Genomic DNA, 21,868 nt, shown 5'->3' on the forward strand with positions numbered 1-21,868 from the left:
TACAGGTTCTCATTCTGCCCTCTGGAGCTATGTGAAATGATTCTAAACGTCTTCCACAGTACAGCCCTCCTCACAATACATCCAAATAAAGCCCCCTGTATTATACTGTAATGAACTGGAAACTGCTTTCCTGTCCAGCTGGTCTAGGAGCCCCCCTCTGGCAGAGCCTGAAGGTGATGTACGACCACACTTTATGTACCAGCAGACAGACAGAGCCCCTTGTTCCTTAGCCTTGTAACAACCGAGGTCGTTCATCACCCACTTGGTTCCTTTTGAAATTCACTCTGCAGCAAGCACTTTTTAAAGTCATGCACATAATGCATTTTAAAGAGCATTTTCTGTGCAGATCCATTTGCTCGACCTCGGCACTAAGTGCAAGATGGAACTGTCTTTCAGTGCAGCCCCGCTCCTCCTGGAGCCTATGCTGAACACACGCTGAAAGGAATTTGTAACTATACATATGACTGGGGCTTGAAAATGCAGTATTTTGTTAAATGTCCATTGGCTGATTAAAATGCATCTTGCAAAGAAAGAGCATTGCTAATGCAAAATCTTGGTCCAAAAAATATGTATTATGTAATGCATATTTTTTAATAATGCAGGCAATCTCAGTGTATTCGTATTAGTGAATCGGCTCTGGGCTGCCATCTCCGTTACAGGCATAAAGCATCCACCTGAAAAAATGAAGCACTTTCCTCCATCTACTGAAGAACTATAACCTACCTTACTGGTGACAGCTGGCATCAGTTTCCATCAAATGGGCATTTACCAGCACCCACACAACCCTGATTTCTCCCTCAATGTGCCCTAAAATCAGCTTGACCAATGTCTCTGTGCACCATATGCTGCTGGCAGAGCTGTGCTAATTGAAAAAAATGAGGTAGGTACGTGGAAGTGGTCAGATCCCTCAGACACCCCCCATCAAGCAGGGTAGAAAGAGGATCTGAGATCTCAAAACTAAGCAGCTCTGAGCAGGGTCTCCCAAGCAGTACCCCAGGAGTCAGCAGGGCACAGCTGGAACACAGCCCCTTTTTGTTTACGAGCTTTGCCAAACCAAGCCTGCTCTAGCAGAGCAGTTAGCCTTTTAGGGCCACACATGAGCTGCTGGACCACAAGATGCAGCAGACACAGCCAAGAGACAGACAAAATCCTCAACCCATCCAGAGTAGTGGCTAGGCTCTTGCTAAGCCCTTAACTCTGCATTTGGAAGCTTTAATGCAGCCTGGTGCTGAGGGTCTGAGGCTAAGTGATCTATGGACAGCACCCGTTTAGGACATGACTGAGAATCCCATCTCTAGGAAGGAACCCCAGGGGAGTAGGAGAGTTTGAAGAAGTGGCAGCACCTCTTCTTCCAGTTTCTTCACATGGACTCAAGAAAAAAAAAAAAAAAAAGCCCAACCTGTGACATGTGCGTTCCGTGTAAAATAACCCTGCTGGGTGGGACTTCCCGCATCCCAGGAACACAGCTCTGCTTGTCTCTGTGGGGGGGGGAGGCACTCCGCATTTAACAAACAAGCCAAGATAAATGCCCCCCCAACCACCTTGCATCCCCCCCAAGAGCAGCGGTCACACACAGGTGAGATCTGAGAACTTCCCACCACAGGGATCCATGATCCATCCCCTCCCAGACCTACCGTGTTCAGCAGGTTTTCCAGGGCTCAGAAGCAGGACTAGTTACCCCCGATTCCTCAGCTTTCTGAGTCCAATACCACGATCTAGTGGTCTCTGGCCGCCCCCTACCATGATGTTCTGGTTGATGCATCTGTTTTTCTCATGTAGAATTTGAGCTGCATGAAGTAACGATGCTGGAAGAATGAGTTGAAGCTCTGGTTAAGGTACATTGACCCCTCAATACTCTTTCTTTAATCCAAGACCTGCTCGGGCTCACTGCTGTCTTCAGCACCTAGAACAGAGCTCCGCCTGTGTCCGGACTCAAGAGTGTTGGTTGAACCCTCCCTCTCAGCTGAAATCTATCTATCTGTGCTCAGTGACTACCCCAAAAACCCACCCGCAGAGTATCAGCTCTAGAGCCTTTTCCTGGACACCCTCAGCTTCCTATGGTCTTCCAACACACCTCACTGGAATAGAGTCCACCATTTGTCAACCATCGCCTCGCAAACTCCTGTCTCTACAGCTGCGGGGGGCCTTTCCTGAGGGAAGGCTTGTTTGTCGACCCCGTGCACTTTTTCCGGAAGCTGTTCTAATTAGTTACTGTAACAAACCCTGACAAAATGAACCACCTTTGCCGCGGTTAACCGCTTCTTGAGGTTCCGATCCCGCAAACCATCAAGCCCTCAGAGAATGCCTAGTGCTGGGTCATTAATACTCATGTACGGACCCTCATTCCACTAAATATTTGCAATTTTGCGTTCTAGTTTTCAATTGTTCAAGGGCTATGCTCATGGAGAAGTTGAGGAGTGGGACAAACCCCGGGAGAAATCCACTTACCTTCCTTCTCGAGTCCGCTAACCTGTAGATATCTTGCTCCGCTTCGCTCGCTGGAACTCGCTAGCATCCTCCCACCCCCCCCCCCAACCCCCCCACCTCAACGCTTTGGCCAAATTGTCTCAAACAAGGTTCCCGCCTGCCACCTGCCGGCCCACTAGGGTCTGCACCATGGGCTATGCGCCACCGCGCAGCTAGCGGGGAGGCACCCCCACCTCTCTACTGCACATGCCCGGCAGAAGTCCGCGCAACTTTATAGAGCCTCACTGCCCCATCTCTCCTCAGTCTCCTCTGTCCTCTCCCAGACGAGAGGACCAGTGGAGGCACCTCTCGGAGTCTTAGACTTAAGAGTCTGAGACTTAGCGAGAGGAGCCCCAGAGGAGACAACCCTTCTCTCTCCTTTACCCATCCCTCTTTTTTACTTACAGACGCAAGCTGAGGCGCGGAGCTTTAGAAAGTTCTCAGTGGTCCTGAAGGTAGGTGAATTTCTTCTTTTCACCCCGAGGTGAGACTGGGGTCTCCAGACCCAGCTTCTCACCTCATAAGGTTCATCCTTTTCGGCTCCAGCAGTTCTTGCGCAGTGGGGCCACTCTCTGCAGAGCCAGAGGGTGAGTCGGCTTCCCGGTGAGCGCCTAGGAGAATGGATCGCAGGTCCCGGGCTCAGCAGTGGCGCCGAGCTCGCCATAATTACAACGACCTGTGCCCGCCCATAGGCCGCCGGGCTGCCACCGCGCTCCTCTGGCTCTCCTGCTCCATTGCTCTGCTCCGCGCCCTAGCCACTTCCAACGCCCGTGCCCAGCAGCGTGCTGCCCAGCGTCGGAGCTTCCTTAACGCCCACCACCGCTCCGCCGCTGCCGCCGCCGCCGCTGCGCAGGTACTCCCCGAGTCCCCTGAATCTGAGTCTGATCACGAGCACGAGGAGCCAGAGCCTCAGCTGGCCCGCCAGCCTGAGTGTCCCGGGTTGGAAGACATTGACTACGAGACCGAGTCGGAGACCGAGTCCGAGACGACCGAGTCCGAGACGACCGAGTCCGAGACGACCGAGTCCGAGACAACCGAGTCCGAGTCTGATATCGAGTACGAGACCGAATTCGAGAGCGAGTCTGATACCGCCCCCGCAACTGAGCCTGAGACCGAACCCGAGGACGAGCGCGGCCCCCGAGGTGCCACCTTCAACCAGTCTCTCACCCAGCGTCTGCACGCTCTGAAGTTGCAGAGCGCCCACGCCTCCCCGAGTCGTGCGCAGCCCACCACTCAGGAGCTCGAGAGCGCAAGCGAGGGGGAGGAGCCCCAGCGCGAGCCCTTAGACCCCGAGGAGTCAGAGGAGGAGGAGGAGGACAGACAGCCCCGCCGCTGCAAGACCAGGAGGCCCGCCCGCCTCCGCCGCCGCCGCGACCAGTCCCCGGAATCCCCTCCCAGAAAGGGGCCCATCCCCATCCGGCGTCACTAATGGGTGACTCCGTCCAGATTCTCCTGGTTTTCATGGATAAAGGTTAGTTGCCCTGACAAAACTGGGGACCCCGAGACAGTGAGGTGGGAGGAATTAGACAGGTGGGGGGAGAGGTGGGAAGGAAGCGCTGTCCACTAATCAGCCTAAAACGCACCCCAGGAAAGGAGAGAGGGCTCCTCAAATTTCTGCAGGGCACCCAGGGGCGCTCGGGAGGCCAAAGGTTTGTTGGACGGCGAGGCTCTCGTGGCACCTCGCTGGAGACAACCTGAGGTCCCCGGGCTAGCATCCGGTGCACGACACTGAATTCTGAGCGCGCCCCAGGTTTGGAGCCGCATACCTAAACGGCAACGGTAAGTCACTTGTTTTCTACGGTTCTTCCCCCCCCCTCCCGCCTAGAAAGATTAGTCTTCAACGCTGGAGTTGGCTTTGGCTAGAGCCTATCAGGCTCGGTGCGGAGGTGCGCGCGCCAACTTGGGCGATCTGAGAGCTGGGGCACGGTAGCTACACTGTTGCAATGCGCGGAAAGTAACTAACTGCGCTGGGATTGGGTGAGAACTGTGGAGCCTACAGCTCCAGAGCAAAGTCGCACGTGCGCTCAGCCGGCGCAGGGCCTGGAAATCGGGTCCCGGCATGGCCAATTTGGGGGCTGCGGGACCCTGGAGCCAGTGCCTCCCACGCCGCGCAAGCAGTCTTGGCCAACACCGCTCACCTCTGGAGGTTTGTGGAGGCCAGAGATCGTGAAAAGGAGCGCGCGCACCTCTCCCGTGCGCCCTAGCCAACCTTCCCGCACTGACAGGCGCTTTTTGCTAGTGAGTGGTGCTTGGAGGACACACAGTGAAGGTACAGGGACCTTTCCGGGTGCCCTTCTGGGCTAGCCGGGTTGGCAGCACAGGCAGCATCACATCAGGGTACAGCTAACCTTTTGGCGCCGCTGGTTGGGCGGATCCGACTTGTCTGGAGAGGTCCAGGGCTGTGCGCCTAGGCCCTAGAGGCAGGGAGGAAGGCATGAGAACCATACCAAGTGGTCTTGGGCAGAAAGATAAAGTGGATCAAGGCATAGGCTGAGTAAGGGGGGCGTGGATAGCACCTGGACACCTTCCAAGGCGTCCCCAAAGATCGTGGCACTTCCCGAGCTGGGAAGATGTCGGATCCTGCGCTTAGGACCGAGAGGGGGCAGGGAGGACACACTACAGCCATTTTGGCCATCTTCGGTTCGGGTGGGGCTGTATTTGGAATCCGTAACCTGAGGGGAGATCGCCGGTGATAGTCCCCAAACGGCCGCAAGCATGTAACACACCTTGGAATCCTTTCCTTTCCAACCTTAGGCGGAAATGCCGATAAAAAGTAAAACGCACCCATTTCACCCATTTGGAAACATTTTTTTTTTTTTTTTTAAAGTGCGCGCGTCTGGTCATGCGGCGGCTTGAGTTACTTTGATGGGATGATTAGGAAAATCTGGTTAAGGAATGCGTTTTCAAGGCTTGAAATCAAAGGCGGCTGGGCTCCTGCGGTCCTAAGGGGAGAATGGTGCTAGAAGGAACGCATTCCATAGTCTCCTTCCAGGACCTCTTCCCTGGGATGGCGTCGCAGTTCCCATAACTGAAGTGAGGGTGGGCTGTGCGCATTGCGGCTAATTGCGTCTTTGGTCCACATAGGGGAGCAGTTTGTTAGCAGTGGGTAGAGGATGCGCGGGTAGCCTGTGGAAAGGAAGTGGGGGCTTTTGGTCTGAAAGCGTTAAGTGGCCTAGGTAAAATACATCTTTCCGAAGTTAAAATTCTCGACAACATGAAACGATGATGGTGACGTTTTCTTGACGTTAGGTGCCATTTTATCTATGATGTATTGAGTTTCCCAAGCAACAGGTTTCTAGTTAACAGGTGGAGATGACGCGCTTTTCAGCGTGTTTTCTCCATCGGGAAGAAGTGTTTTCATCAGTTAGGTTCTTCATTAGCTAAATTAGAATACTGCCTTTATTGCTGGATGAATACAATTTTAAAAGGGTCTTCAGTCCCCAGTGCCCCCACCTCACCTACGTCGCTCCTTTAAAAAGAAGCCCAGAGCCAGGCTTGGTGGCGCATGCCTTTAATCACAGCACTGGGTGGGGGAGGGGTGTGTAGAGGCAGCTGGAACTCTGCCTTCAAGACCAGCCAGGTCTCCAGTTCTAGGACTGACAGGGCTGTTAAAACCGAGAAACCCTGTCTTTACACACACACACACACACACACACACACACACACACACACACACACACACACAAAACCCAAACAAACAAACAAAGCAAAACAAAAAACAAAACAACAACGAAGCCTGATTAGTATGCCAGGCTCTCACACGGGGCACCCAAATAGGAACGTGCATTTTGCTGTCTCTCAATAATCTTCCGCAGCAGACACGAGCCTGCTGCCGACCAGCACAGCCAACCCCCTCCCGAGTGTATCTCTGACTTCATGAGAAAAAGCCTAGAAGGTACACAGGAGTGTAGCACACATTCCAAGCCTACTTTCTGTGAGACAGATTCCAAACACTCACTGGGGTTCAGCTACTTTCTTTCCTTTTCTAGGGATTTTTTTTAGTAGGTTCCTAAACATTCCCAACTCCCTAGCCTCCCAAATGGCCCTTTGTCTCACACTGTTAAGCTGGGGTTAGCATTTGAATGGGCTGGCTTTCCCTTTAACAGAGGTAGAGTGGCTGACGGAGACACGCCCTGGGAAAACCAGACCCCGTAGACCCCTGCCATGGGTGTGGGTGTGGGGGGGCACATCGGCAGCAAAGCTAGTTAAAACTATGTGCCATAGCATTTAAGATTCTTCATTAATCATTTGCTTAACGGAAAAACTTTGCTTCTGTAAGGGGGAGGGTGTGCTGATCACTGAATTTAAGTTAATTTCTTTCATGTGGCAGAGTTCAAAGACCATGTGATGGCAAAACCCAGATGTAAGTATTTTTTTAGTTTACCAATAAAACTTATAGCTCTATTTATGAGAATTGGAAACTGAGATGCGGGATGTAAACTCTGAACAAACCTCTAAGGTTTTCTGTTGTTCCGTTTTAATGCACCTGAAGCCGAGGCTTCTTCTATATTGGAACTGTTTGCAACCTCTGACTCTTGAGCCTTCATTTTAGCAGCCGTACTCAATTAACAAGAAATTTGAAACATCAGTACTGGTTAAGAATAAAGTTCTAAAAAAAAAAAAAAAAAAAAGTATGGATTTTACTTAATTTCTCCCTGTTGTCACTAAGCAGTGACCACAGTACGGGGCATGCAGAGTGGCAACCTATCACAAACACAAATCATGAAAATCAAACCCAGCAGGGCCAGAGACCAGTGATGTCATATGTCAACTCCAATATTTCTCCCCTCTAAAATAATGCCCAGAAACAAGATGGGAAACTCAAGTTACACCTTTACTCCTGCCGCAGTGAGGGATGGAATGTCCTGCTGTGGCATTCATCAGCCTTGTATCCCAAACCCAGACAGCACAGCACAAAGGCAGAAGACACTGGGCTAGCCCAGACTGCCGCTACCCCACCCTGTTAACTGGCTTCAGTTTTCCCTAATGTCCCTCTGCTTCAGTTTCTTCTAAAATGCACTAGCTGAACAAAATGACTATGGCTTGAGGAATGTAAACCAGTGACTTTAGCCCTAATGAAGTCCCAAGTCTCAAATGGTGATTAACTAAAAAACACCAGCTGTGAAGAAGTCTGTTTTGTGTTGGTCTAATAAATCAGTTTTATCAAATATGCTTTTCAGCTCATGGCAAAAATATTTAAGAGGGCAGGTAGAGAATGTAGGATTCATTGTGTTGGGGGGGTGCATTCTTAAGAGCACCCATCAATGTTGGGAGTGGTGGTGGCTTTCTTTTTCCTGCAGTCTCTCCTTGTTTTTAGTGTCTAGAAGGAACCTTCCAGAACCTGGTATGGCACAAACCCATGGGGGACACTAGCTATAAAGTATGGGAGACAGCGACAGACAAGTGTAGTTAAAGTGACAACAGCCCAGAGGCTCTGATTAGGGACAGGCCAAGTCTTTCACTTACTTTTCATTATCTCCCTCCCAAGGGCTTTTCTCCAGCCATTTCTTTAGTGGTTCCTGCCTCCACAAAATTTCAGTATTACGTCATCTTTTATATGTTGCAAGGTCTGGTAATAGCTAAGTTCACACACACACCACGTAGACAAATACACACATAGACACACACAAACACTCATGCACATACACATGCCAAATTTGGCTCTATTGCCTGGGGCAAACAAAGCAAACACTTCTCCCCAAAATGCAAATGAAGTGACTGACTTACTATACTATCACAGTTTATTTTATGTTTTGGTCCCTTTTCAGACATTTTTAAAAAATTGGTCAAATATTACTAGTGTTTTTCTCAAAATCTCCTTGATAAGGAGCCCCCTCCCCCACAACCAGGAGGCAGGACAGTTCACATGGCCGGGGAGCCAGAGTAAATGACCTAGTGACTTGGATCTCCCAAGCCCAAGAGTGCCTTGTAGAGCCACACAGTGCTCAGCCCAGCAGAAGCAGGGCACCCTAGGGCACTGGCAGCTTGGCACCTCTACTGCAAACTATTCTGCGTGGAGCCAGGAGGCTGTCTGCCCTGCTCCAAGTGTGGGCACAGCCTGTATGTTTTTTCCTACGGACCTATTTTTGGGTGAGCACATGACACATTAGCCAGGTGATGTAGCTGCCCCAGGGTTAATTCAAGCTATAACACAGGATAGCTGGAGGCAGCAATTTGGGGCAAATTTGAGGATGACAAAAAGTGTGGTGAGATTACAGGGAGTAAAGACCAGTTCTGAGGCACCCAGGCGGAGCTCCAGAAGAGGTGTAGAAAAGGAGGGAGATTACAAGCCAGGAAATTTATGGCTATGCAAAAGTATTTTGCAAAGATAAGGAAGAACAAGGTTGAAGACAGTCAGATATGGCTGGCTGCAAGTCTCTGGCAACTGAAGGGGGTTAAAACCAGGTGCAACAAGGAGCAGGTGTCACCCCTAATAGCCCCAAATGGCCACCAACGAGAGTTTCAGTCAGTCACCCTGAAGTCACTGTCCCCTGACAGTCTCACAGACCTAGCATAGGAATTTCAGTTTCATCTACAAAATGGAGTTTTCATACAAATGCCTCAAATTCATCAACCAGAAAAACTTAAAAGCCAGTAATCTTGTTTAACAATTTAAAATCTAAGCATTGGGTTTGACTCTAGAAAGACCAGCTTCTTTCTGAGCCTCCCACTCAGACTTGTGAGTGTAGACCCAAAGACTGATGGTCTGCCGCAGCTGGCAGGTTTCCCTTCCCCCAGGCCAGAGCTGTCTGAGTGTCCTGGCTTATGTTGCTGCTCCAATTAGACTTTGTTAGGAAAATCTGCTTTGGGTAATTGAGGTTGTGTGAGAAGGTGAAATACACCATTCCCCTTAAATTCAAATAGCATTCAGGCCCCAGAAGCCCTCGGGGTGCCTGGAATTTCCACCAAGAGTTACAGAAATCTTAAATAGCCTTTCCACTAAACCCACCTTCCGGGATCCCCCCCCCCCCACTCCTTCTACCCCACCCCCATCCCCTACTCCTTCCACCCCACCCCCATTCCCCCTGCTAGCAGCCTTCCCCTGGCGCCTTCTCTTGTTCGCATTCTCTCATTCGGCATAGGTACTTCTCCCTTAATGGCCTCTGTAGCATCCTCAGCTGTTCTGCACAAAGAAACCACAAAGCGCCATGTGGACACCCTGTGCGGACGCAAGTAGCAGGAGCATGACAGGCTAAGGCACAATTTGGTGACCCTTCCACAAAGAAGGTTGCTGTGACTGAACCATTGCTAACAACCCTAAATGAGGGGCCTGAATTCTTATGAGGGCTTTTCATCCAGAGCTGATGGGCTGTATTAATAAACATCATCTCATCCCCCTAACAGCCACCCTACATCAGTCCCTAGTCCAATATCTTGCCCTATCTGTTAAAGGCATCTTTCCTTTAATTAGCATTTGCCTGAAACAGTCCAGCCACACAGCCCCTTCTGCAGACAGCAGTAAGCTGCTTGCTGCTGCCTCCATCGGCCAATGCTGGTGGAGGTGCTGGCAGGGGAAGGGGGGCTGCAGCAGTCTTAATTGAACAGTAATTAATTGAACAGCTTCTAAGTCTTATTGCTACTCAGAGAAGCACACAGAAAACCTCTGTCGCTGGGAAGCTTAGAAACGTAGTGGTCGCCTGCACTCTTTTTTTTATTTTCCCTTTTGTGTGTCAGTCTCCTTTACCTGAAAACCAATGGCACAAATATGAACTATGCGCAGAGAAGGCTCCCCTCCAGGCTGTGCCTTCCCCAAAGCCACAAACCAAAAGGAACCCTACTACCAATAGGCTTGCTTTTCCTGGCTCCTGCTCCCTTCCCTCTTGTTCACTCTACCCTCTCTTCCTCGCAAGGGGCATTTTGTACTTGGCTTTCTTTTGTGGCTACAGGGAAGCATCAAGAAAGTTGGAAGCAGCTACTTGATATCTGGATGGGCCTTGGGCTTTTGGCAGTTAAAAAAAAAATCCTAAAACATAAGTATAAATATACTTGCTGATCACAAACGAACACCAGGAGCCTAGGTTTTAAAAGCCTGGGGTGTCACGGAAAAGGGGGACCACACGTTTTCAGGTGTTAATGAAGCTGAGGGAGTTTCAGTTGGCATTACTTTCAAAAGGACATCCGATTCTCACTTGAGCATCTGGGCCAGCTGCACGAGCAGGCTGGCTTTCCTCGGAGCCTAATGGAAGCATGAACAATACTTACATTCTTTTCTCGTACAGCCAATGCTGCTCCCCAGCTGACGCACTGTCTCCCTATAGCCTTTCACTCTGGCACATTCCTCATGTGAATGAAGTCAAGACCCTGAGCTTGGCTTCTGTCCTTCACACCTATTTGCCCTTCTTCGGGCACTCACGCGCGTGACTTCCTCTTCCATTGCTTCATGACTGGAGTCAGCTTGCACTCTTTGTTTTTACTCACACCTCTAAACATTTACCTCCCCCCCTATTACAAAGTCAACCGGAACAGGGAAGGTATCTGAACATCCTTTGCTAGGGACCTGGTGATATGGTTAAGCAGACAAAGGTGTTTGATTCATGGAACCCACGTGGTGGACAAAACCAGGCCCTGCTGAGCACATGCGCGCGCACAAGCGTGTCCATACACAAAAGGGAAGAGAAAAAGATCCCCTGCTAGCGTACAGTTATAATGGAGACCATTAAAAAACCCTCATTCCTGGTAAGGGTGAGGCCCTGGTCAGGTGGTCACCAACAACCGAAGTCGATTCTTCCCACCCGCGTCAGGCGCACATTTCTGTATCAAGCCAGTAAAATCACCAGCCCTCACGGGCTCACTACACAGCCCAGTCCAGCGAGGTGACCCCCAGTCAACCTGCATGCTGATCACCTCCAGCTCTTACCACTCTGGGTTCCCCAAGTCCTTTGGCCAGGCCATCCAGTTATCTTTTGTGCTGCTCAGCGTCTCAAACGCCTGGCTCCCCTGCAGGGCCTTCTCGAGCCAGGGATACAACGGAGCCATAGCCCTTAGTTCCTTGCTCAGTCACTACAGGAAAATGAGAGCAGGGTGGGGGGCGATTAGAATTAAGTAGAATTAAGCACTGAGCTGTTTTTCCTAGTATAAATTTACCTTTAAATTAAAGTGGTTTTTAGTCAAGTGTAAGGATTTTTTCTCAGTTTTTTTTTTTCAACTAGGGGTGATTTTGCAACCCAGAAGATATTTGGACAAAATATGAGGACATTTTTTATTATGGCTACTATGCAGAAGCTAGTGCTATCTAGCAGGTACAGACTAAGGACGTCATTTAATATCCTGCCACGCATAGGGCATTCACCACAGCAGAGAATTACCCCAACTTGAGTCACTAGTTCAGAGGCTGAGAAGCCAGGGTGCTGGCAGGAGCTGCTCCCCAATTTGCCCCCTGGAGCATTTGCCCCCTGCTCTCCCTCCAACTTCTCACATCAAATATATCCCTTCCCTGGAGAATTTTTATCTCATTCGACGATGATCTCAAATCTAGTAAAGATTGATTGCCAATTTGAATTTATGCTTTCTACCCTTCTAAACTTCAGACCTTTCCTTCCCAGAAATAGGTTGTAAAAATCTCCCTCAAACCGTCCATCTTCCGTTCACATCTGCCATGTTGAAATCAAGCACACAGCCTCCACACCAGCCCCTCCCTGACTCCCTATGCAGTTCCCAGTGTCCACAACCAGGTCCTGGTCTTGGACTCTTCCGCCTTTTGTGACCCATCTGACATAGGAGCTTCCAGGAGGCCCCGGGAACCCCTCCTGATTCTCTTTGTCATTGTGTCTGAGTCTCTCCTTAAGGGACTTCCGCAGTTGCAGCCCTTTGTGTACACCCCGCCCCCCTTCTTTGTTCCTTTCGTCGGAACCAACCTCCATGTTGATTCTGCCTTTTCCAATACTTGACTCAAATCCTCATCTGCAAAGGGGCGGAAAACACACCTTTTACCATCTAATCCATTTCCTCCTCTTCACTTCCTGCCAAAATAGCCCGGATGCTCCATGGACTCCAAAGAAAGCCCATCCATTTTCCCCCCCTTTTCTCACTGCTTCTACAGGAGCAAAGGTATCCGATCGTTTACGCAACTAGGCCCCACATTTCCTTTTGTTGGACTCTTTGTTCCAGATAGGTGAAGGTGTGCCCGCCCCGCCCCGCCCCTACTGTTCATAGTCAAGACATCTTTCTATGGAGAACCATTCGAGGCGCCATTTTCTCCATTCGGTCTTTCCAACCCCTCCTATTGGAGGGCTTCTCTTTCAATTTTCATGCCGTTTTGCTCCTTCGCAAGGAGATTGGCATGATCTGGATCTTTCTCCCAGTCAGAGAAGCATGATATAAGAAAGAATGTGGAACAAAGGATTCCCACAGATCCTAAGAATGTCTGAACAAAGAGAACCTGAACCCATTTTTCGATGAATGGTGCTTTGGGGTTGGGTGTGAGAGGCCTGGGGAGCACAAGAAATCCGCGTGGCGGTCTCCTTGGGTCTCCAACCTCAGCGTCTACTGACCTTCCACCTTGTGCAGGGTTCAGCATCCCTGGGAAATGAACTCTGTCCATCTTGTCCTGCTCGTCTCTCTCCCTCCAGGGGCCTGGATCACCACCTTCAGGCCCTGGAAATGCCTCTTCACGGTGCCTCAGCGTTAGCCCGCTCTGTGAAGTGTGTTAGCCCACCGCCATCATGAGCCCAAGGGATGGTCCATGGGAGACCCCGACCTTCCCACTTGGCCTTGGCGATTGAGGGCATCAAAAAGATTAACCCTCAAGGCACTCACGGCGATCGTGGCCTTCTAGGCCTGGCCGCCATACACCCGCCCGCCAACCGCTTCCCACCAACCCAGCAAGCACAACCTCTTTGGGCGTTCCAACGCGGCGCCCCCTTTTGGACCTCCCACCCATATCCGGTTTCCGGTCTGAAGCCCCCTGCTCATTCGCCAAGAATCCATGATTGGCGTGACCCCAGCCCAATAGCTGACCTGGCGCTGGGGTCGGAGGGGAGTGGGTTGGTGGTTGAGACCCAGTTGGACCATTCAGTGTGTGTTCAAATTGTTTCGCCATTTTGCGTGGGGGGTAGTTGACCGAACTTTGGACCAAAGTTCAAAGTGTTCGGCATGAAGTGTGTCGAACCGTGTCGAACCGTGGAGCTGAGGTAACACGCCTTCGGGAGGTCCCAGGAATTTCTAGGGGTCCACTTTGTCTGCTTTCCTATACTCGGGGCGACCACGTGGATGATGTAGGCAGGGGTCTGTAATGTGCTCAGCCTGCAGTGAGAAGAGGGATATGTTAGACTTCGGATAATTAGAGCTTGCCGCGGTGCACCCGCATGTGTCTTGCAATACAGCCATCTACATGATTGCAGCAATCCACCCCGTGTACCACTCCACACTCTGTCTCTTCCCCCAGGGTCCTGCAGGCCAGACAAACACCTGCCCACTGCCTAGCTGCACTGCAACAAAAGAGTATGTCTCGCGCCATAACCGCGGTGCGCATGCCGTTTACAGGCTCTGATCTAAGAGCGGCAAAAAAAAAAAAAAAAAAAAAAATCCAAAACAACAACAGCAAAATGAATCTGCCCCTGCCTAGACCCCATCCCTACGGCATTTTGTGTTTAATTCACTGAGCCCACCGGACAATGCGGCTGTTTACCTCTTGCGGCTCTGAGCCCACCGCGGCACCGCAAGGGGCGTGCAGCCTGTGCTTAATGCCGCTTGGGTAGACTGTTGCAATTCAAAGTGCATCATCTGCTCTACGGTACTCACACCAGAAGGAGAGGGACTGGCATGGGGGCTGACAAGGAGTTGGAGAGGGGCTAGATGAACTGAACACCGAATCGGCAGCAGCTTCCAGAGGCCGGAAGCCGCGAGTCTCGGTGGCTGTTACTGCCGCGGCACGGTTGGTTGGTGGGTTAGTGCGAATCGGATTGTCTAGTCTTTAAGACCACTCTAAATCGGCCACCAACCACATCCCAAATCGCCTTTTACCCTTCCCCAGAAGGCAGAAGTCCGAGGCCTGCTCTAGGTAGGGGGTCTTCCGGTAAGCCCCACACCCCCTCCCCTATCTGCGCGGCCGCCGCAGCGGCATCCACAGTACCGCGTAAGGGTCTTTGCTTGATTTTTTTCCGCAGTGCACCGCCGAGACCCTTATTTCTACTGCGTCACCATCCACATAAACAAAACGAGCCTTGACTGCGTCACGCTAAATCGCTACTCAGAACCCCCATCCCGAAGTGTAATGGGGAAGGGGGACGTTGAAGGGATTTACCAGAGCTATCCTCCACAAACAGCAAACAAAATAAATAAATAAATAAATAAATAAAACTGCCCCGGAGCATTTTAAAAAACAAATTGTGTGTTCGCATTTGGGAGCTTCTCATCCTTCGCCACCTCGCCGCCTTTCCGGTGGGCTCACGACCACCTGTCGCATTTGTATGCACGCGCCTCTACCCCTTCGCATGTATCTTAAAGGCTCCTTTTCACGACTTGGAGCTGAATATGGGTAATTGCCCGAGTCTGGGGTCTTCAGATAAGGAGTTTGCCGCATACTGGGGTAATCTGGGGTGATGGAGCCCTCCTGCAGTCCCTCCTCCCCTCGCGAAGAATCAGATGGGGCGGGAGGGTTTCTGCTCCTGTACTCAGACAGACCAATGCCCACGTCTTACGTCACGTGTCCCAGCAACGCGCGCACGGGGAGCGCGCGCTCGCACTGGCCAAGAGAAAAGCGAGCAAGAGAGACTCAGAATCAGTCCGGGAGAGGAGAGGAAGGAGGAAGGAGCTGAGCGTCCCTACGAGGCCTGCGCTCATCAGCCCCCTTACCCAAAGTCGGGAACGGCCGGCACTGGGAGCCAGCTCCCGGAGCCGGCTCAGTACTGAGACCGGCGTCCTCTGGCGGCAGAGAAACAGTTTTGCTTACGATTTTCGAGACGAATCGGCACGCTCCTAATTGCCAAGAAGGCGGGGCTAAACTATAAAAAAGTACGAAGAAGAAAGAGAAAAGTCCTTCGTGTGACTGGCCGACCACAGCCCGAATGGGTAAGGGTGACTAGGAAGGCTCCAGACTCTTATCAGCAAGAAATGAGCTGCTTCAGCCATGATTTTGCACTTTAGCCCCTGAGCATCCGTCCTTACAACGGTTGGAAACTGAGGCTGCAAAACTTTCCAGCCTATACTTGAATACTTAAAAAAAAATTTTTTTTTCACCCTAGTTTGGCTGGGTGCTCCGTCTTACGGGGCCCCAAATTTATTTTGAAAAACCGCCACCGTGTTATGGGCATGCGCAACTGCCTCCACGGCAACAATATGCCAGGACAACCAAATATCCCCGCTGAAGTCGGCGAACAGCCCGAGCAAGAACCTTTGGAGGCCCCAGGGGCAGCTGCCCCCGGTGCTGGGCCTGGCCCAGCCGAAGAAATGGAGACCGAACCGACTGACAATGAGCCCATCCCCGACGAGACTGGCGATGAGGTCTGTGGACCCCCTGAAGTCTCCAGATCTGATGTCCAGGGCCTCCGCCAGGCCGTCGAGGAAGTCCGAGTGGGTGGAGACTACAGCCCACCTCCGGAGGAAGCCATGCCATTTGAGACCACACAGCCCAACCTCGGAGATTTCTGGCCCATCCTGGAGCAGTCTGGAACATCTGGGACCCAAGCAGCCCTCAAAACCTTCAACCCAGCGCTTTTGGAGCCCGGGACCCCCAGTGGTGCGAGCCCAGGCCTGGGAACCTACAGCCCCCCACCAGAAGAAGCTATGCCATTTGAGTTCAACGAACCTGCCCAGGAAGGTGGTAGCCAGTCGCCCTTGCAATTCCCGATCCTTGCTCCAGGAGGTCCGGAAGCAGAAGTCCTCAGAGCGCTTCCCGCGGAGCCCGGGAACTTCAGATTTGCAAATGCTGGCTTCCGAGATGACTACGGCCCTCCACCTGAAGAGTCCGTGCCATTTGGGCTCGATGGAGAAGAATTTGGGGGCGATAGCCCACCCCCAGGGCTCCCCCGAGTCATGCGACAAATCGGCATTGGCGGCGAGTTCCCGTCAGTCGCGGTCCCGAGTGCGCTCAGCCTCGCTCCCGGCGAGAACGCGCCTCCCCTCTTGGTCCACAGCGCCATTGACAGACCGTTCAGCGAGGCTATCAGATCTCCTCCCAACTTCGCATGCGACACCCCCCCGATGGAGATCTCCAGACCCCTGCTTGAGATTGGCAGAGCCTCCGCTGGGGTCGACGACGACACCACTGTCAATATGGACGGCCCCCCCAATCGCAAGTGATGGCCCGCCCATCGAAGTCTCCGGAGCCCCAGATAAGAGCGAGCACGCAGAGAGACCCCCAGTTGAGCGAGAAGCAGCCGAGATGGAAGGAAGCCCTACCACCGCAGCTGCGGTGGAAGGAGAAGTCCCTTCTCCGGAGAGAAGAGACGGATCCTTCACCCAGCCAGAAGCCATGGATCCCAGCCCAGTACCTGATGCCCGAGCCGTCGTCACCGAACCTGACGCAGCCACCAGCGGATCTCCTCCGGCCACAGCAACACCCGCGGATCTCCAAGCCGATCCTGAAGAACTCGGAGAAGCCTCTGCTGTCCGCGCAGATCCTGACGGAGGGGCAGCCCCAGTCGCCCCAACCACCCCTGCCGAGTCTGAAGGCGGCGGAGAGCCAGCCGCGGAGCCAGCCGTGGAGCCAGCCGCGGAGCCAGCCGTGGAGCCAGCCGTGGAGCCAGCCGTGGAGCCAGCAGGCGAGCCAGTCTCCGAGGCAGTCCCTGCCGCCAAGGCCGAGTCTGCCTCCGGGGCAGCCCCCGACATCCAGGTGGAGCCCGCAGTCGCGGCAGTCTCTGCCACCTCGGCGGAGCCTGCCGCCCGGGCAGTCCCCGTTACCCCTCCGGAGCCCGCTCCCCGGCCAATCCCCACTGCCAGAGCTCACCCAGCTGCGGGGGCAGTCCCTGGCGCCCCAGCGATGTCATCCTCCGCTAGGGCAGCTGCCGCTAGGGCAGCCTATGCAGGTCCTCTGGTCTGGGGAGCCAGGTCACTCTCGGCTACTCCCGCGGCCCGGGCATGCCTCCCTGCCCGCGCAGCTGCCGCCGCCCGGGCAGCCTCCGCTGCCCGGGCAGTTGCTGCCGGCCACTCGATCGCTGAAGCCCGGGCCATGTCTATCCGGGGATTCCCTCCTGCCCCAAGCAGAGCCCATCTTAGACCCCCCAGCCCCGAGATCCAGGTGGCTGACCCGCCTACTCCGCGGCCTGGTCCGAGGCCGGCTGCCTGGCCCGACAAGTATGAGCGTGGCCGAAGCGGCTTCAGGTACGAGGAGGCGTCGTCCGTCATCTGTGAGATCGACTCCTCTAGTGATGAGTCGGAAGAAGGGGCCAACGGCTGCTTCCAGTGGCTTCTGCGGCGAAACCGCCGCCCCGGCCAGCTCCGGCGCCACTCGGTCGGGTGCAACCCAGTCCGCAACTTCTTCATCCGAACCTTCGGAAGCTGCTTCGGTCTATCCGAGAGATCCCGTTCCCTCAGCCCCGGGAAGGTCAAGGATCCTTTCGAGGAGAGGCGCAAACAGATGCGCAAAGAAGCCATTGAGATGCGAGAGCGGATGCGCGCAGACAAGAAACGCAGCAAGGCCATCGACAAGCAACTGGAGGAGGAGAAGATGGACTACATGTGTACGCACCGCTTGCTGCTTCTAGGTAATGCGGCAGCTTCTGCCACTGGGCAGTAGGGCCGCCCCGGGCACCCGGGGAGGGGGTGGCAGGGCCTTCCGGTGGGGCTTGGGCCTTGACCACGGGAGGAGGGGTCCGGAAACCCTGTTAGAAGTTCCAGGGAGGGACCCCAACTCTGCCCGGGGGGGGGGGAAGAGGGGATTTTTGGAGGGTTCGGGTGGCCGAAGTATATGCCCTCCAGGGAGAAAAGTGGTGCCGAGCCACACTGAGGGTCGTTACCGGCCGGAGGCCAGCGCCAGCGCCAGCGGTCGTAGGCTGGACAGGCGGGGGCGTGAGGTGAGCCAGGAACTGCTGGGGAGGGCCCTTCGGGGCTCCCCCGGCTCGATTGTTCGTGACCGCGGTGGGCTAGGGCCATCGGGGGTGCGCGCCCCCGCCTCGCCTGGCACGGCTGCTTCGACTCAGACAGCTTGTTGTTAGTGTGTGTTGGTGTCCATTTTCTGTGTTCGCCTGTGCATGACATGCTCAGTGTGTCCCAGTTTCCATCCCTGGCACCTTCAATGTACCCGCCGATTGTGTATTTGTACTCTGAAATGGGCTGTCTTGTGATTTGCGCCATGGCGCGAGCAAAACTTTCCGTATTGGCACACTCAGTGGTACCTGTGCGTGGACTCTCTGCATCTAGCAGAGGGAAAAACGCGCAGGGAAAGGTGGTGGGGCATCCTGGGTAATCTGCTGGGCCGCTGGCCCGGGGGAGTGGGGCCGCAGCCGCGGGCCTCCATAACCTTTTTCCCCTGTATGTTTTTCTCTCTTTTTTCCTTTGCGCTAAGCATTTCCTCACTTCTCAATACGTACGTCAAACCCTCCCGCCTTAACGGTTGAAAAACCAGACACTCAGGTATCTGGGGCTTTGGGGTTATTCATAACATCTGTATCTTGTATTCTGCACACACACACACACACACACACACACACACACACACACACACACACACACACACACACTGGGCCAACCTGGGGGAAAGGACAGGGGGGAGGAGGAGGGAGGGAGACACTTTAGCCCTGTTGGCAAGGCCACATTGTAAACACACGGGGTTGATTTCAAGGGGGTGGGCGTGGCTGGGTTTAAAAAATATATGAAATAATTTTCTTCTTAGCGAAGAGCCAGAGGTAAGCCAATCACTTACATTTTTACAGCCTATGGTAGGAGGGGCCTGGTTTTAAAAGGTTGGGAGTTGTGTTGGGAGTGCAATGTTGCCTTTGTATTTTAATTGCAATTAAAATAAACAAAATAAATAATCTGAGTGCATACTGAATGTGTGGACAATGCATGGGAACCTGGAAATATTACTTGTGAGCTGTGTAAATGTTCACATGTGAATCTTTTTCAAGCAGCTTTAGCTGAGGGACAGAGGATGGAAGGTAAGATCTTCTCTAAATCAGTTTGGGGTTAAAAAAATAAAGATTTTAGGATGAAGATTAAACAAACGTTATGCCAGCCAGATGGGTGCCTTTGGAAGCCCTCATCTCCCCCCCAATCTGTTCAACTCGCTCCCCTGCTCTCCATGTCCCCTCCTCTCACCAAGACCCCTCCCCTCATTCCACAGCCAGAGTCCCTCCTCCCTCCAGACTTCTCATCTCCAACCTGAGGCATTCATTCTTCTTGCCAGATTAATCAAAACAGCAATTAACAATGGTCTGGATCTGTGGCTTAAATAAAATCTTCACGAGTGAATCTCTACGATTATTTTATTTTATTCTCTAAGACCTGTCAAGGGATCTCAGGATCACAGTTTTTGAGGCTGTGCTACATTTGTCTATTAAATATTTGATAATCTGTGACCGTGTTTATTAAAGACATTGATGATGTGACTGTGATGTTGTGATGTGCCTCCCAAAAATCATGATTTTAGATGGGATGGTCATTTTGTTTATGCCTACCTGGGGAAATACTGGTATCATTCAATCAAACACACGAAAAGGGGAAGTAGGTTTCAATTTCAAATGTCCCTGTTACATGAAAAGTATAGTACCTTACATGACAGAGTTCTGGTCTCATTGAAGGCTCATTTCCATACTTTAGGAAGCTGACCTGTGAGGGGGTGGGGGGAGACAAATGTCTGCAGATAGAAGGCTGTGCATTTCTGAATACAGTATGCCTTAACATCCTGGGGCCTCCGTTGCCTCGTTTGAGAAACAAAGCTTTCCTAAGAAATTTTCATTAAAGTGCCCTCCAGCACCAGAATGTGGGTCTTCTGTCTAGCCCCCACCCCAATGCATGGAGAAGGGATGGAAGCTTATACTATCCATTAATGCAGTTCTCTGCACCAACCCCATGTCTGGGGCCAGGTTTTTTCAGAATAGTAGAAGTTTCCCTTGCTTCCCTTAGATTTTTTTTTTCTAGAGGGGATAATTAAACCAAAACAGAAGCACATTTGTTGGGGTACCTCGGTACTGCCCTGCCTGCGCTTTGTGGGTATCAGCCATTATATATTTTTTTGGATGCAGCATCATCCAGAGCTGGCCAGGCTGCTCAGCCTTGGCCTAGGCCTCGTCTGAGTCTGAACTAAGACGGCCAACGCTCCCTGCTTCGGGAGACTGCAGCAGTTCTGTGTGTCAAAGCAGGCTGCAGTCCCCTCCAGGCTGGTGTCACTTTGCTAAAGTGACAAGACAGGGACTGTGTCCTGGTCCCTGTGACTGATTGGGGAAGGGGAGAAATAGAAGGGAAGGGTTTATTCACATTTACAAGACTTTTTTCTAACTCTCTAGCTCCACCGTGTTAAATAAGGCATCCGTGCCTTGCAGCCCCTGAAAATACAGATCAAATGACCATCCTAAAGCATGCCTCTTCACCTATCACACGTAGGTTCATCTGTTGCTTAAAAAAAAAAAAAAAGAAAAAGAAAAAAAAGTGCTTTTCTGTGTGCATATTTTGTTTTTATTGCCCAAATATCATATTGCTAGAGTTATCTTTTTAAAGATAGATGATAGATAGAAAAATAAAAGTAATTTAATAAAAATTCTATAATGTCTGGAGAGCTGAGTTTTTTTTAAAGTAACCTAATCACAGACTGTTTCCATGTTTCTGTTAGTTTAAAATAATTTTGTAGGTTAGACCTTTTTTCTTTCTTTTTAAAACCTCATTTAATTATTATTCCTTGAGTTGCAACGGGGCTACTGAATGAGAAATTTTTAGTATCTCCTGCCTTTATTACAATTGTGTAGGTAAACACTATACATAATATAATCACTCTGTAGTGATACCTTATTTATATAGTGAATCACAATTAATTGTATAATAATTTATTTGGCTGCCAAGTGGTAGAATACTGCACTGCATCTCAGCATGTGAAATGCTTTTTTTTAAAAAAAAATGCAGCCATTTTTTTCTAAATTCAGTATGCTTCCACTGAACTCTTTGCCGTGGGAAGAGCATAGTTTATTGCCCCCCTCCCAATTTTTTACTTTTTTTTTTTTTTTTTTTTTTTTGCCTTTCCCTGCCTCCCAGTAACATACATATTTTGCAGAGGCCCTTTAAGAAATTTCTATTTCTCTCAAAAACATTTTTTTCCCTAAATGGGTAATTTTATTTTTAACTTGCTCATACGATTTATCATGAAAAGATGGTATGAAGTATAGAGAACTGGGACCATCTCCTACCTATGTGTCCCTTCCTGACTTGAAAAGGGTAGGGGAAATCTCAATGATCTCAACATCATTAGTGGCCAGTGATGATGATGGAGACATGCTCTAATTACATTTTGCATTTTTAAAAGTATTCTGTCTAGTCA

General features: G+C 51.5%; 2 protein-coding genes and 1 long non-coding RNA gene across 4 annotated transcripts in view; 2 read left to right on the forward strand and 1 right to left on the reverse strand.

Annotated features, from left to right (window-relative positions):
- The first annotated feature begins 2,684 nt into the window (after positions 1-2,684).
- Positions 2,685-21,868, forward strand: part of LOC128102609 (neuroendocrine secretory protein 55-like) — a 54,073-nt gene continuing 34,889 nt past the window's right edge. Inside the window, exons 1-2 of one of the 2 annotated variants that reach the window (XM_052726531.1) lie at positions 2,685-2,921; positions 3,013-3,937. In XM_052726531.1, coding sequence (XP_052582491.1) covers positions 3,086-3,895 — 810 coding nt within the window. In that variant the 5' untranslated portion in view covers positions 2,685-2,921; positions 3,013-3,085 and the 3' untranslated portion in view covers positions 3,896-3,937. The remainder of the gene's footprint in view (positions 2,922-3,012; positions 3,938-21,868) is intronic. The other variant, XM_052726532.1, reaches the window with a different exon arrangement.
- On the reverse strand, positions 9,523-16,312 carry LOC128102611 (uncharacterized). The gene is made up of 4 exons (XR_008215466.1): positions 16,211-16,312; positions 13,423-13,707; positions 12,957-13,099; positions 9,523-11,466 (listed from the first exon to the last, which is right to left on the reverse strand). It is a non-coding gene; the product is annotated as an uncharacterized LOC128102611 (long non-coding RNA).
- Positions 14,083-19,042, forward strand: LOC128102606 (guanine nucleotide-binding protein G(s) subunit alpha isoforms XLas-like). The gene is given in 3 exon segments (XM_052726526.1): positions 14,083-16,683; positions 16,685-18,107; positions 18,322-19,042. Coding segments are annotated over 3 exon segments (2,634 nt in total). The 5' UTR covers positions 14,083-15,708; the 3' UTR covers positions 18,558-19,042.

This window comes from Peromyscus californicus, unplaced genomic scaffold, assembly GCF_007827085.1.
Source record: "Peromyscus californicus insignis strain IS unplaced genomic scaffold, ASM782708v3 Scaffold_7__1_contigs__length_154581171, whole genome shotgun sequence".
NCBI classification, from domain to species: Eukaryota; Metazoa; Chordata; class Mammalia; order Rodentia; family Cricetidae; genus Peromyscus; species Peromyscus californicus.